This window comes from Piliocolobus tephrosceles, chromosome 14 (assembly GCF_002776525.5).
Source record: "Piliocolobus tephrosceles isolate RC106 chromosome 14, ASM277652v3, whole genome shotgun sequence".
NCBI classification, from domain to species: domain Eukaryota; kingdom Metazoa; phylum Chordata; class Mammalia; order Primates; family Cercopithecidae; genus Piliocolobus; species Piliocolobus tephrosceles.
Genome location: NC_045447.1, coordinates 33,536,827 through 33,550,290, shown reverse-complemented (window position 1 = coordinate 33,550,290; position 13,464 = coordinate 33,536,827). Strand labels below are relative to the sequence as shown.

General features: G+C 37.8%; 1 protein-coding gene across 2 annotated transcripts in view; it reads left to right on the top strand.

Moving 5' to 3' along the window:
- The window catches only part of FSD1L (fibronectin type III and SPRY domain containing 1 like), a 92,601-nt gene that overhangs the window by 13,783 nt on the left and 65,354 nt on the right, over positions 1-13,464 (top strand). For both annotated transcript variants that reach the window (XM_023202383.1, XM_023202390.2), the window contains exons 2-3: positions 6,596-6,691; positions 10,571-10,702. In XM_023202383.1, the coding sequence (XP_023058151.1) occupies positions 6,596-6,691; positions 10,571-10,702 (228 nt within the window). The remainder of the gene's footprint in view (positions 1-6,595; positions 6,692-10,570; positions 10,703-13,464) is intronic.

Here is a 13,464-nt window from a genome sequence, read left to right as displayed (position 1 = left end):
TGAGAAATTAGCGAAATTTGGGTAAAGGAAGTTGGTTGTAACGTTTTAACTTATATCCACGTATAGTTATTATAATTCAAGAATCTGGCATAACATAAGCACATAAAGAAATTCTGGTCTTCCAAGAAAAAGTTCAGAAAGCTTTTAGGTCTTTTATTTTTTTTTTTTTTTATTTTTTTGAGATGGAGTCTCGCTCTGCCGCCCGGCTGGAGTGCGGTGGCCGGATCTCAGCTCAGGGCAAGCTCCGCCTCCTGGGTTCACGCCATTCTCCTGCCTCAGCCTCCCGAGTAGCTGGGACTACAGGCGCCCGCCACGTCGCCCGGCTAGTTTTTTGTATTTTTTAGTAGAGACGGGGTTTTATATATATATATATATTTATTATACTTTAAGTTCTAGGGTACATGTGCATAACGTGCAGGTTTGTTACATATGTATACTTGTGCCATGTTGGTGTGCTGCACCCATCAACTTGTCAGCACCCATCAATTCATCATTTATATCATGTGTAACTCCCCAATGCAATCCCTCCCCCCTTCCTCCTCCCCATGATAGGCCCCAGTGTGTGCTGTTCCCCTTCCCGAATCCAAGTGATCTCATTGTTCAGTTCCCACCTATGAGTGAGAACATACGGTGTTTGGTTTTCTCTTGTGATAGTTTGCTAAGAATGATGGTTTCCAGCTGCATCCATGTCCCTACAAAGGACGCAAACCCATCCTTTTTTATGGCTGCATAGTATTCCATGGTGTATATGTGCCACATTTTCTTAATCCAGTCTGTCACAGATGGACATTTGGGTTGATTCCAAGTCTTTGCTATTGTGAATAGTGCTGCAATAAACATACGTGTGCATGTGTCTTTGTAGTAGAATAATTTATAATCCTTTGGGTATATACCCAGTAGTGGGATGGCTGGGTCATATGGTACATCTAGTTCTAGATCCTTGAGGAATTGCCATACTGTTTTCCATAATGGTTGAACTAGTTTACAATCCCACCAACAGTGTAAAAGTGTTCCTCTTTCTCCACATCCTCTCCAACACCTGTTGTTTCCTGATTTTTTAATGATTGCCGTTCTAACTGGTGTGAGATGGTATCTCATTATGGTTTTGATTTGCATTTCTCTGATGGCGAGTGATGATGAGCATTTTTTCATGTGTCTGTTGGCTGTATGAATGTCTTCTTTTGAGAAATGTCTGTTCATATCCTTTGCCCACTTTTTGATGGGGTTGTTTGTTTTTTTCTTGTATATTTGTTTGAGTTCTTTGTAGATTCTGGATATTAGCCCTTTGTCAGATGAGTAGATTGCAAAAATTTTCTCCCATTCTGTAGGTTGCCTGTTCACTCTGATGGTAGTTTCTTTTGCTGTGCAGAAGCTCTTTAGTTTAATTAGATCCCATTTGTCAATTTTGGCTTTTGCTGCCGTTGCTTTTGGTGTTTTAGACATGAAGTCCTTGCCCATGCCTATGTCCTGAATGGTAGAGACGGGGTTTCACCGTGTTAGCCAGGATGGTCTCGATCTCCTGACCTCGTGATCCGCCCGTCTCGGCCTCCCAAAGTGCTGGGATTACAGGCGTGAGCCACCGCGCCCGGCCCAGGTCGTTTATTTTTAATTGCAAATTAATAAGATTAATAGAGGATCTCTGCCCTATTTCCACTCTTAGAAATATATGGTCTGTTTGGATGACATAGACTTCTTAAGTCTACATTTTCCAGGATGGTAGCTTCTAGCTATAATGTGGTTTTTGAGCACTTGAAATGTGGCCAGTTTTGAATTGAGATATGCATAAGTGTAAAATACAAACTGTTTTTGGAGACTCAGTACCAAAAAAAAGAAAAACTCATTAATTGTTAAATATTGACTACATGCTGAAATGATTATGTATTTTGAATCTATTAAATAAAATATTAAAATTAATTTCTCCTGTTTTTCCTTTACTTTTTTGATGTGGCTGCTATTGGCTCCTACTATATTTATATTGGACAGTACTGCTTTAAGGAGAATGAAAACGTTACAGTTGGTAAAGCCTGTTTTCTGATCTCTAACGTCACTGCTGGACCAGTCTGTTAACTTGCAGCAGGTTGGTAGCTCTTAAAGGAGCAGAGGATTTAACTTGAAGATCTGATTCAAAATTAGAGCATTTAGATGTCTTTAGCTGTACTCAGTAAAAAATAGGAACATTAAAAAGGTAGGCTTTAGCTGGGAGCAGGGATCATGCCTGTAACTTCGGGAGGCTGAGGTGGGAGGATTGCTGGAGCCCAGAAGTTCAAGACCAGCCTAGGCAACATAGTGAGACCTCGTCTCTACAAAAAATCAAATAATGAGGCAGGTGGATATGGCTTGAGCCCAAGAGGTTGAGGCTGCAGTGAGCTGCGATTGTGTCACTGCACTCCCACCCGTGTGACAGAGCCTCAAAAAAAAAAGGTTTCTCATTAAAATCTTTGGAGCTCAGGTCTTACCTAGTTGGGGCCATAAGCTACAACTATCTCCAGATTTTTGCTATGTAATTTCTGAAATGCAAAGCTTGTTACTAAACTTAGACCAAAAAAAAAATTCATAAATGGGAAGCTATGCTAAGGATATTTTAGTTTTTGCTCTATGTCTGCCTTTTTTTTTTGGTACCAATGTTTTATAATTTTTTCGGTGGAAAGTTTTTTTGAGTTTTTTGGTTTTTTTTTGTTTTTTTGAGACAGAATCTTGCTCTGTCACCCAGGCTGGAATGTAATGGTGTGATCTCGGCTCACTGCAACCTCCACCTCCCGGGTTCAAGCAATTTTCTTGACTCAGCCTCCTGAGTAGCTGGGATTACAGGTGCCTACCACCATGCCTGCCTAATTTTTGTATTTTTAGTAGAGACAGGGTTTCACCTTGTTGGCCAGGCTGGTTTCGAACTTCTGACCTCAGGAGATCCACCCGCCTCAGCCTCCCAAAGTGTTGGGGTTACAGGCATGAGCCACTGTGCCTGACAGTTTTTTTTTTTTTTTTTTTTTTTTGAGACAAAATCTTGCTCTGTTGCCCAGGCTGGAGTGCAGTGGTGAGATCTCGACTCACTGCAGCCTCCACCTCCTGGGTTCAAGTGATTCTCCTGCCTCAGCCTCCTGAGTAGCTGGGATTACAGGTGCACACCACCACACCTGGCTAATTTTTATAATTTTAGTAGAGAGGAGTTTCACTCTGTTGGCCAGGCTGGTTTGAACTCCTGACCTTAAGTGATCTGCCTGCCTTAGCTTCCCAAAGTGTTGGGATTACAGGCGTGAGCCACTGTGCCTGGCCTTTTTTCAGCTTTTATTGAACTCACATGTATCATGGTGATTGAAATTTTGTTACTGGGTTGAATTCATTGGGCCTGGCTCCTCTTTTTCATAGAAGGTGATCTTTTCAGAAGATTCTTCTACTCTTGTTCTGATAGAATATTATCAACTTTTTTCTGAAGTTCATTAGATGTGCCTCCCAGTGAATCAAGCTGTGATTCTCTACTATGAAAATTCCAGCAGTTCTCTGTCATTGAAAACTCTTGGCAAATAAGATATTTAAAGAATATGTACTGTATTGTATGTGTAGACTATATGATGGGCTAATTGATTGGATTTAGAGGCAGTATCCCAAAGTAGTTAAGACCATGGGCTTTGGACATAGATCATTTTTACCTTACTAGCAGTGTTACTTTGAATCTCCATTTTCTCATCTGCACAATATGGATGTAACTCTGCCATTTTGAGGGATAGAAGGGGAGGCAGATTCAGTTCATTAGCCAGAAACAGCCCTGTCTTATTAACTGAAACCTACTATAAAGTCTGAGTATTGTACAGACCTGTTTTTACTATTCCATTGTGTTGCTTTTAAATATGTATTGAGCTGGGCATGGTGGCTCAAGGCTATAATCCCAGCACTTTGGGAGGCCGAGGCAGGTGGATCACCTGAGGTCAGCAGTTTGAGACCAGCTTGGCCAACATGGCAAAACCCTGTCTCTACTAAAAATACAAAAATTAGCTGGGCATGGTGGCTCATGTCTGTAATCCCAGCTACTCAGGAGGCTGAGACAGGAGAATCACTTGAACCTGTGGGCGGAGGTTGCAGTGAGCCGAGATGGCGCCATTGCACTCCAGCCTGGGTGACAGAGTGAGACTCCATCTCAAAAAAGAAAAATAAATAAATAAATAAAATAATAAATATGTATTGAGGCTGGATGCAGTGGCGCCTGTAATCCCAGCACTTTGGGAAGCTGAGGCAGGCAGATCACTTGAGGCCAGGAGTTCGAGACCAGCCTGGTCAACATGGAGAAACCCTGTCTCTACTAAAAATATAAAAATTAGCTGGGTGTGGTGGCACATGCTTGTAATCCTAGCTACTCAGGAGATGGAGGCAGGAGAATTGCTTGAACCTGGGATGTGAGGTTGCAGTGAACCAAGATCGCGTCACTGCACTCCAGCCTGGTTGACAGTGAGACTGTCTCAAAAAAACAAAAAGCAAAAACAAAACAAAACAAAAAAACAAAAAAAGAAAGAAAAAAGTACTGAGCCTACCTTGGGTGAGTACTTGGAAAATTTAAGTCCTTTGATCTCTTCTCCATTTCTGTATTACCTCTGTTGCTTCTCCAACTGCGTCCACCCCTCCCCCAAGTCGTGGTGCACCAGTCCTTGGGAAGAGCATTGGCAGGATAAACACTTAATTCTCGGTCTTCATTGGTCTTCTTTCATAGTATAACTTCATTGTGTTATTATATTAAAATACCAACAGTAGTGACAGTGGGAAGAAATAGTGTAAGTGAATAAAACAGAGAACGCTTAGGCAGCCCCAGGGATGATAATAAAAACCTCCTTATCTCCAGGAATTGTGAGACTCAAAGGAGAACTGTTACTGTTAAATTAAAAATTTTCAGCCGGGTGCAGTGGCTCATGCCTGTAATCCCAGCACTTTGGGAGGCCGAGACAGGTGGATCACCTGAGGTCAGGAGTTCAAAACCAGCCTGGCCAACATGATGAAACCCCGTCTCTACTAAAAATACAAAAATTAGCTGGGCATGGTGTTGCACACCTGTAATCCCAGCTGCTTGGGAGACTGAGGCAGGAGAATCGCTTGAACCGGAGAGTTGGAGGTTGCAGTGAACCAAGATCCTGCCATTGCACTCCAGCCTGGGCAGCAAGAGCGAAACTTAGTCTCAAAAAAAAAAAATTTTTTTTTTCACTACTACAATGCTTTGTGAATGTTTGTATAAAATGTTGCCAGGTATAGTGGCTTACACCTGCAATCCCAGCACTTTGGGAGGCTGAGGCAGGTGGATCTCCTGAGGTCAAGAGTTTGAGACCAGCCTGGCCAACGTGGTGAAGCCCTGTCTCTACTAAAAATGCAAAAAGTGGCTGAGCCATGGTGGCAGGCACCTGTAATTACAGCTACTCGGGAGGCTGAGGCAGGAGAATTGCTTGAACCCAGGAGGTAGAGGTTGCAGTGAGCCGAGATCACGCCGTTGCACTCCAGCCTGGGAGACAAGAGCAAAAAACTCTGTCTCGAGAAAAAAAACTTAAAAAAAAAGATGTTACCTCCCTTCAGACTATTTCCTGGGCTCCTTATGTATAACCCCTTATCGATATCTGATTATATTTTTTAGGAGAACCTTTATTTCACAAAGTCTTATAGGCTTTATTAAAATATTTAAGCTCATAGGTACTTACAGAAAAAAGTCCTGTGCTTCTGAGAAAATTACAAAGTATTAAAGTACTTGCATTTGATTTTTTTCTGACTCTATAAATAACCTTGTTTGGTTTTTGCTATTGCTACCAATGAGTAGTTACTGCAGCTAGACTTGTGCTGTCCAATATGATAGCATTGGTTACATTTGGCTATATAAACAAATTAATTAATTACAGTTGGAAAAATTAAATTTAGTTCCTCAGTTCTAGTCACATTTCAAGACTTCATTAACTGTGTGTGGCTGGTGGCTGCCATGTTGGGCAGCACATTTATAGGACATTTTCATCACAGTGGAAAATTTTATTGGATAGCACCAAACCAGAGAGAATATTAACCAAATGTTTTGTTTAAATAGGAAGCATTATCAAAGTCTCAGCTATTTGCTACTAAAATTGCTTTATTTATTATAGTTTTACAGCATCTGTAAATATTGGAATGAATGTTGTCATTCTAAATGCACATTATCTAGTTTCATATCACTAAAATATGTTTATTTTTGTAAATAAATAAAATGTTGATGAATTTATGTCTCCTTGCTTTTATTCCTTGGATCCTGATGTTGTATTCCATTTCCATTTGTTTTTACATCATTTAAAGATTTTGCTCTATTCCATTGCCATGGCCGATGACCTAGAATAATTCTATTGGTATTAAGTTAAACTGATCAGTTTCAATCTGAAAAGTATCATGGGGATTAAGTTGTATATTAGGAATAAGAGGGCTTAATACAGTACAAATATATACCCCATCTTTTCTAATTATAAGCCTTTGGAAGTTTTGAACAATGAGAAATTTTACATTGCTCCTATTTGTTATACTCTTACATAAAGTTTGTTTAGAGAATGCTTGTTAATGAGTTTTATAACTCTTTCATTGAAATATAGTATTTTAATGTTTTTCTTAATTCTAGGAAGCTCTACAGAGGATCATTTCAACTCTGGCAAATAAAAATGATGAAATTCAGAACTTCGTTGATACACTAAATCATACACTAAAAGGAGTTCAGGTATGATTTTTTTATGAAAAATTTTATATAAATACGTCACAACTAATGAGTCAAATCTGAAGTACAAATATACTCTATGAACTTTGGGTTATAAACTAATGGAGGTGAGAGCAGGGTTTTAAAATGGCAGATAAAGTAAAAATGTTTTCATTGCAATTCCTGTTTTGTCCAGGGAAAAATCAAAATAGTAAGAGAAAAGGAAGACTCTGGAATAGTAGTTGTTAGGGAATACCAGAGTGCTCACTTTAGTCCTTTTCCATTTGACATTTTTTCTAATATAAATTAAGAGCAATTTGTACTTTTTCAAAAGTACTGGCAAGTAAAACATTTCTTTTGCAATAAACACTGGAAGAAAAATGTTGGCCACATGTGATGGCTCATGCTTGTAATCCCAGCACTTTGGGAGGCTGATGCAGGTTGATAGGTTGAGCCCAGGAGTTTGAAACCAGCCTGGGCAACATGGCAAGACCCCATCTCTACCATAAATAAATAAATAAATAAATAAAATTAAAAAAAAATTAGCTGGGTGTGGTGGCATACACATGTAGTCCCAGCTACCCAGGAGGCTGAGGTAGGAGGATCGTTTGAGCGTAGGAGGTCAGGGCTGCAGTGAGCAGTGATTGTGCCACTGCACTCCAGCCTGGATGATAGAACGAGACTGTGTCTCAAAAAGAAAAGAAAATGTTATTGGTAAGGGGTCTACTTGTAGAAGCAAATGAAATTAAATGAAAGGTAAAGGGCCCATTGAGGAGGGAGAGGAATACTTAAGAAAATAGTTCCAGGTTTGGGGAGATAATTTATGTTGTAAGTAGTGATATATTGATTGTGGAAGAGAGAACTCAAGATAATCTGGTTGCTGGAAATGTAAAATCTACCAAGACTGAATCAGAAAGAAATAGAAAATCTGAATAGGTCAATAATGAATAAGGAAATTGAATCCACAATAAAGTCTCCCATCAAAGAAAAGCCTGCAACCTGATGGTTTTATCGCTGAATTCTACCAAATATTTAAAGAACTACTATCAGTTCTTCTCAGCCTCTTCCAAAAAAATCAAAGAGGAGGGAGTACTTCCAAATCCATTTTACAAATTCAACATTACCCCAATAATGAAGCCAAACCAGGGATCCTACAAAAGAGAGAACTACAGGCCAATATTCCTAATCAACATAGATGCAAAAATCCTCAATAAAATATTAGCAAACTGAATTCAGTAGCACATTAAAAAGATCATTTACTGTGATCCAGTAGGTTTCATGCCTGGGATGCAAGGATGGTTCAACAGAAGTCAATAAATGTGATATACCATATTAACAAAACTAAAGACAAAAAAAAAAGTGTATGGTTATCTCAGTCGATGCAGAAAAATAATTTGACAAAATTGAACATCCTTTCATGATAAAAACTCTCAACAAATTGGGTATAGAAGGAATGTACCACAACACAGTAAAGGCTATATGTGTAATAGCAGTCTCACAGCTACCATCTTATCAAAGGTGAGAAGTCAGAAGCTTTTTCTGTAAAGTCAGGAACAACACAAAGATGTTTACTCTCACCACTTTTTTTTTTTTTTTTTTTTTTTTTTTTTGAGACAAAGACTTGTTCTGTCACCCAGGCTGGATTGCAATGCCACAGTCTCGACTCACTGCAACTTCTGCATCCCAGGTTCAAATGATTCTCCTGCCTCAGTCTTTAGAAAACTCTAAAGACTCTACCAGAAAACTATTAGAACTGATAAATTCACTGAAGTTACAGAATGCAATATCAATGCACAAAAATCAGTATTCTGTACACGAAAAACGAACTATTTCAAAAAGAAAACAAGAAAACAATCCCATTTACTGTAGCATGAAAAAATAGGAATAAATTTACCTAAGGAAATGAAAGATCTGTATACTGAAAGCTATAAAACAGTGATGAAATAAATTTAAGAAGACATAAATGAATGGAAAAATATCCCATGTTTGTGGATTAGAAGAATTAACATTGTTAAAATATTTGTACTACCCAAAGTAATCTACAGATTCATTGTTATCTCTATCCAAATACCAGTGTCATTTTCCACAGAAATAGAAAAAATCCTAAAATGTATATAGAAATACAAAAGACCCAGAATAAACAAAATAATCTTTAGCAAAAAGAACATTCATGAGAGGCCGAGTTGGGTGGATCACCTGAAGTTAGGAGTTCAAGATCAGCCTGGCCAACATTGTGAAACCCCATCTCTACTAAAAATACAAGAATTAGCTGGATGTGGCGGGCGCCTGTAATCTCAGCTAGTTGAGAGACTGAGGCAGGAGAATCGCTTGAACCCAGGAGGTGGAGGTTGCAGTGAGCCGAGATCATGCCACTACACTCTAGCCTGGGTTGATAGAGCAAGACTTTGTGTCAAAAAAAGAAAAAAAAGTTCATTATTTTAGCTGTCTTGAACGATTTTATTGGAAAATTGGTGAGTCAGCTTTCTTTAGATAAGCATAAAGCTAATGACTGTAAAGCTCCTGATCTGTGGACAAGAGAATCATCACATTTGATATCTGGAAAGAGAGATCTTATGTAGATCTAGCTCGAACCATTCTTCTGGTTGATAAATTTTAGAATTCTACCTTAACGTTAGAAAAAAAAGTAGTGGAATTAAACTACACCCTTGTTGCTGAAGATGGGGGCTTAGTAGTAGGCAAAAGGCAACAAGATGCCATCTGGTGATTGAGAGGAAAATAGTCTATTTCTTTTTTATGAATGAATAAACTGAGGTCTAGGAGTTTAAGTGCCTTGTACAAAGTCATGCTGTTACTGAGTGGCTAGTATGGGATTTGAGTTAGGTCTTTTTCCTTCTGGACTGCACATTCCACTTCTGTAGTTGTTCTTACCCGTGTAAATAGACTAGTAAAATGATTACCACCACCTTTGGTGAGGTGCCAGTGAGGTGTCTAGTTTTTATAAACATTATAAAATTTGGACATACAAATATTAGTTCTCAGTGCCAGTTCACTTCTCTTAATTGAATAATTCATCCAAGTTGAAAAATGTCTTAAGAAAATTTCTTCTATCTCATATTTGTTGCAAGTGTGGATATTGCTTATCTAGGGATTTTACAAATAATTTAATTTATTTTTTGTTGAGGTAGCAGCATCCTGCTTATGGACGCAATGGGGAACTCTGAGAAGTCAAGAGACTCGAAATGCCTTATTGACCATGTTACTAGTAACATAGTTACTAGTGTGGCTTTGGGCAAGTAACTTACCTGTATTTTAATTAATAAAATACAGGATTTGAGTACAAATTCTAGTCATTAGATGATTCAATATTTGATAAATATCTTAGGATCCAATAAATAATTGCTTAGTCTTTTAATTTCTGTTCATCTATCTTATATAAATGCAGTGTTTTCGAGACCCTGAAAGATTTTAAAATTTAGACAAAATCTGTCTCATTTCTGTTTGTGCAAAGTGTTCCTCAGAATTACTGAATTAAAATCTCTGGAATATTTTATGAAAATACCTCACCAGTGATTCTGATACGCACCAGAGGTTAAGAACCACTGGCTTAAAGTCTGCCTGAGAGACTGAAGGTCTGGACAAAGTTGGGAATCTTCAAACATCCTTTCATGTTGTCCTGTGGAAACACTAAAGTGAAGAGCGTATGGGGCTAGTCCATAAAAGGCAACTTAACTGATAGTATAGCTGAAACAGTACTGTTAGTATTAGCAGGCAGTTTGTTGCATTTATCTCTTTTGAAAGCCTTAAGTCAAATATTAGAATTATGTTATTTTTATATTAGGCCAATATAGTTTATAATATAAATTTATTCTCTCTTTTGGGCGTACCTTTTAGTTTTTAAATGTTTGATAGCTCTTCAGTAAAATTGTTTTGTTTTTTAAACAGGAAAATTCATCCAACATACTCTCAGAGTTAGATGAAGAATTTGATAGTTTATACTCTATACTGGATGAAGTAAAAGAAAGTATGATTAACTGTATCAAGCAGGAACAAGCTCGTAAATCCCAAGAGTTACAGGTGAGATCATACAACTGTTAAAATATGGATAATTTTAGTCTATTTAATGCTCGATTTATGGTAAGCAAAGATTAGTGAATTTCTGAGTATACCTTGAAGAATATGGTTTTTTGTTTTGGCCGTAGGTATTCTAAAATTATGGTTAAAAAAACCAATTTATTCTCTTAACCATTTTTTTTTTTTTTTTTTTTTTTGAGACAAAGTCTGGCTCTGTCACACAGGCCGAAGTGATCTTGGTTCACTGCAACCTCCGCCTCCCAGGTTCAAGTGATTCTCCTGCCTCAGCCTCCCAAGTAGCTGGGATTACAGGTGCTCACTACCACGTCTAGCTAATTTTTGTATTTTTAGTAGAGACGGGGTTTCACCATGTTGGCCAGGCTGGTCTCAAACTCCTGACCTCAGGTGATCCACCTGTCTTGGCCTCCCAAAGTGTTGGGATTACAGGTGTGAGCCACTGTGTCCGGCCAATTCTCTTAACCATTTTAAACTGTACAGTGTACAATTTGATGGTGTTAAATATATTCACATTTTTGTATAACAGATCTCTAGAATTTTTTCATCGTGTGCAAGTGAAACTTTATGTCCCTTGATCAACAACTCATTTCCCCTTCTTACTAGCTCCTGGCAGTCATCATATTATTTTCTGTTTCCATGACTACTCTACATGTCTCATAAGTGGAATCATAGCATTTGTCCTTTTGTGACTTATTTCCACTCAGCGTAATGTCCTCAAGATTTATTCATGTTATAGCATGTCTAGGATTTCCTCCTTTTTTGTGGTGGAATAATATTCTGCTCATGAATATACCACATTTTCTTTATCCATTTATATGTCTATGGACATTTGGGCAGCTTACATGTCTTAGCTATTGTGAATAATGGTGCAATGAACGTGGGAGTTTAAATATCTCTTTGAGATTCTGTTTTCAATTCTTTTGGATATGTATGCTTAGAAGTAGAATTGCTGAATCGTGGTAATTCTCTTTTTAGTTTTCTGAGGACCCTCTATATAATGTTTTCCATAGTGGCTGCACTATTTTACATTCCTGCTAGCCCAAGGGTTCCAGTTTCTTCACACGTTTGCCAATGCTTTTTATCTTCTGGGTTTTTTTTGATAGTGGCCATCATAATGGGTATGATATGCTATTTCATTACGGTTTGGCTTTGCATTTCCCTAGTGACTAGTGATGTTAACCATCTTTTCATGTGTTTGTTGGCCATTAGTGTATTTTCTTTAGAGAAATGTCTATTCAGGTTCTTTGGTCATCTTTTAATTGGGTTACTTGTAGGGTTTTTGTGGTTGTTAAGTTGCAGCAGTTTTCTATACATTCTGGATATTAACTCCTTATCAGGTATATGATTTGCAGTTTTTTCTCCCCCATTTTGTAGGCTGCTTTTTTACTCTGTTGGTTGTTTCATATGATATGGAGAAGTTTTAAAGTTTTACGTCATCTCATTTGTGTATTTTTGCTTTCATTGTCATATCCAGGAAATCATTGACAAACACAATGTTATGAAGCTTTTCCTGTATGTTTTCTTCTAGGAGCTTTAGAGCTTATGTTTAGCTCTTCAATCCATTTTTAGTTAATTTTTGCATGTGGTGTTAAGTAAGGGACCTACTTTATTTTTTTTGCTTATGGATATTCGGTTTTCCTAGCACCATTTGTTGAAGAGAGTGTCTTGTCCCTGTTGTTCGACCTTGGTACCTATGTCAAAGATCATTCGATCATATATGTGAAGGGTAATTTCAGGGCTGTCTGTTTTGTTCCATTGGTCTGTGTATCTATCTTTATGCCAATACCACATAGTTTGGGGTCCTATAGTTTTGTAAGATATTTTGAAATCAGGAGTGTTGAGGCATTCAACTTTTTTCTGTTTCAAAATTGTTTGTGCAATTCACAGTCCCTTGAGATTCTATGTGAATTTTATATGTATTTTTTCTATTCCTACAAAAAATGTCTTGGGATTTTGACAGTGATTACATTGAATTTATAGATTGTTTTGGGTAGTATGGACAGTTTAACAATATTAAATGTTCCAGTCTATGAATATGAATGTCTTTCCCTTTATTTTTGTTGTATATTTCTTTCAGCATTGTTTTGTAGTTTTGGGTGTATAGGTCTCATGCCTCGTTGGTTAAGTTTATTTTAAAGTATGCTGTTCTTTTTGATGCTATTATAAGTGAATTTTTTTCTTATTTTCCTTCTTAGATTGTTCATTATTGGTATGTAGAAGTGCAAATTTTTGTGTTTTGATTTGAGTTATAGATACCTTTGAAGCACCTAAAAGCTATGGAAAAACACGTATGTTCTCTTTCTGTCTTACATACACACTGTACATGCACAATTTCCAGGGATCAGATACCCTCTGAGGTGTGTCCATACTCCCCAGGTTGAGGTTTGTTGTTCCTATTTGGGGGCAGGGGATGTACTGCTTAAATAATTCAAGGATAGTTCATTTATTCATAAAGTCTCCATACATTTCAATAAATACTAATAAGAAATGAATTCATTTAAAAAACAAAACACTGTAGAAGAAAGGACAACTCAGCGTCTTCTGAAGATCCAACCGAAAACTCATCCTGTGCAGAATTCTGTTCTGTTTTTGACCCAACCCTTCTTTACAGCACCGCTCTGGAATGGCCTTTAAGCATCCATTTGCTTAATCTCCAACCTTCCCTTTTCCCTCCCCTTACTTCTTTACCAGAGCAGCTCTAATGGTCTTCATCTACCACTAGCCAACATTTCTGTCACCCTAACTTG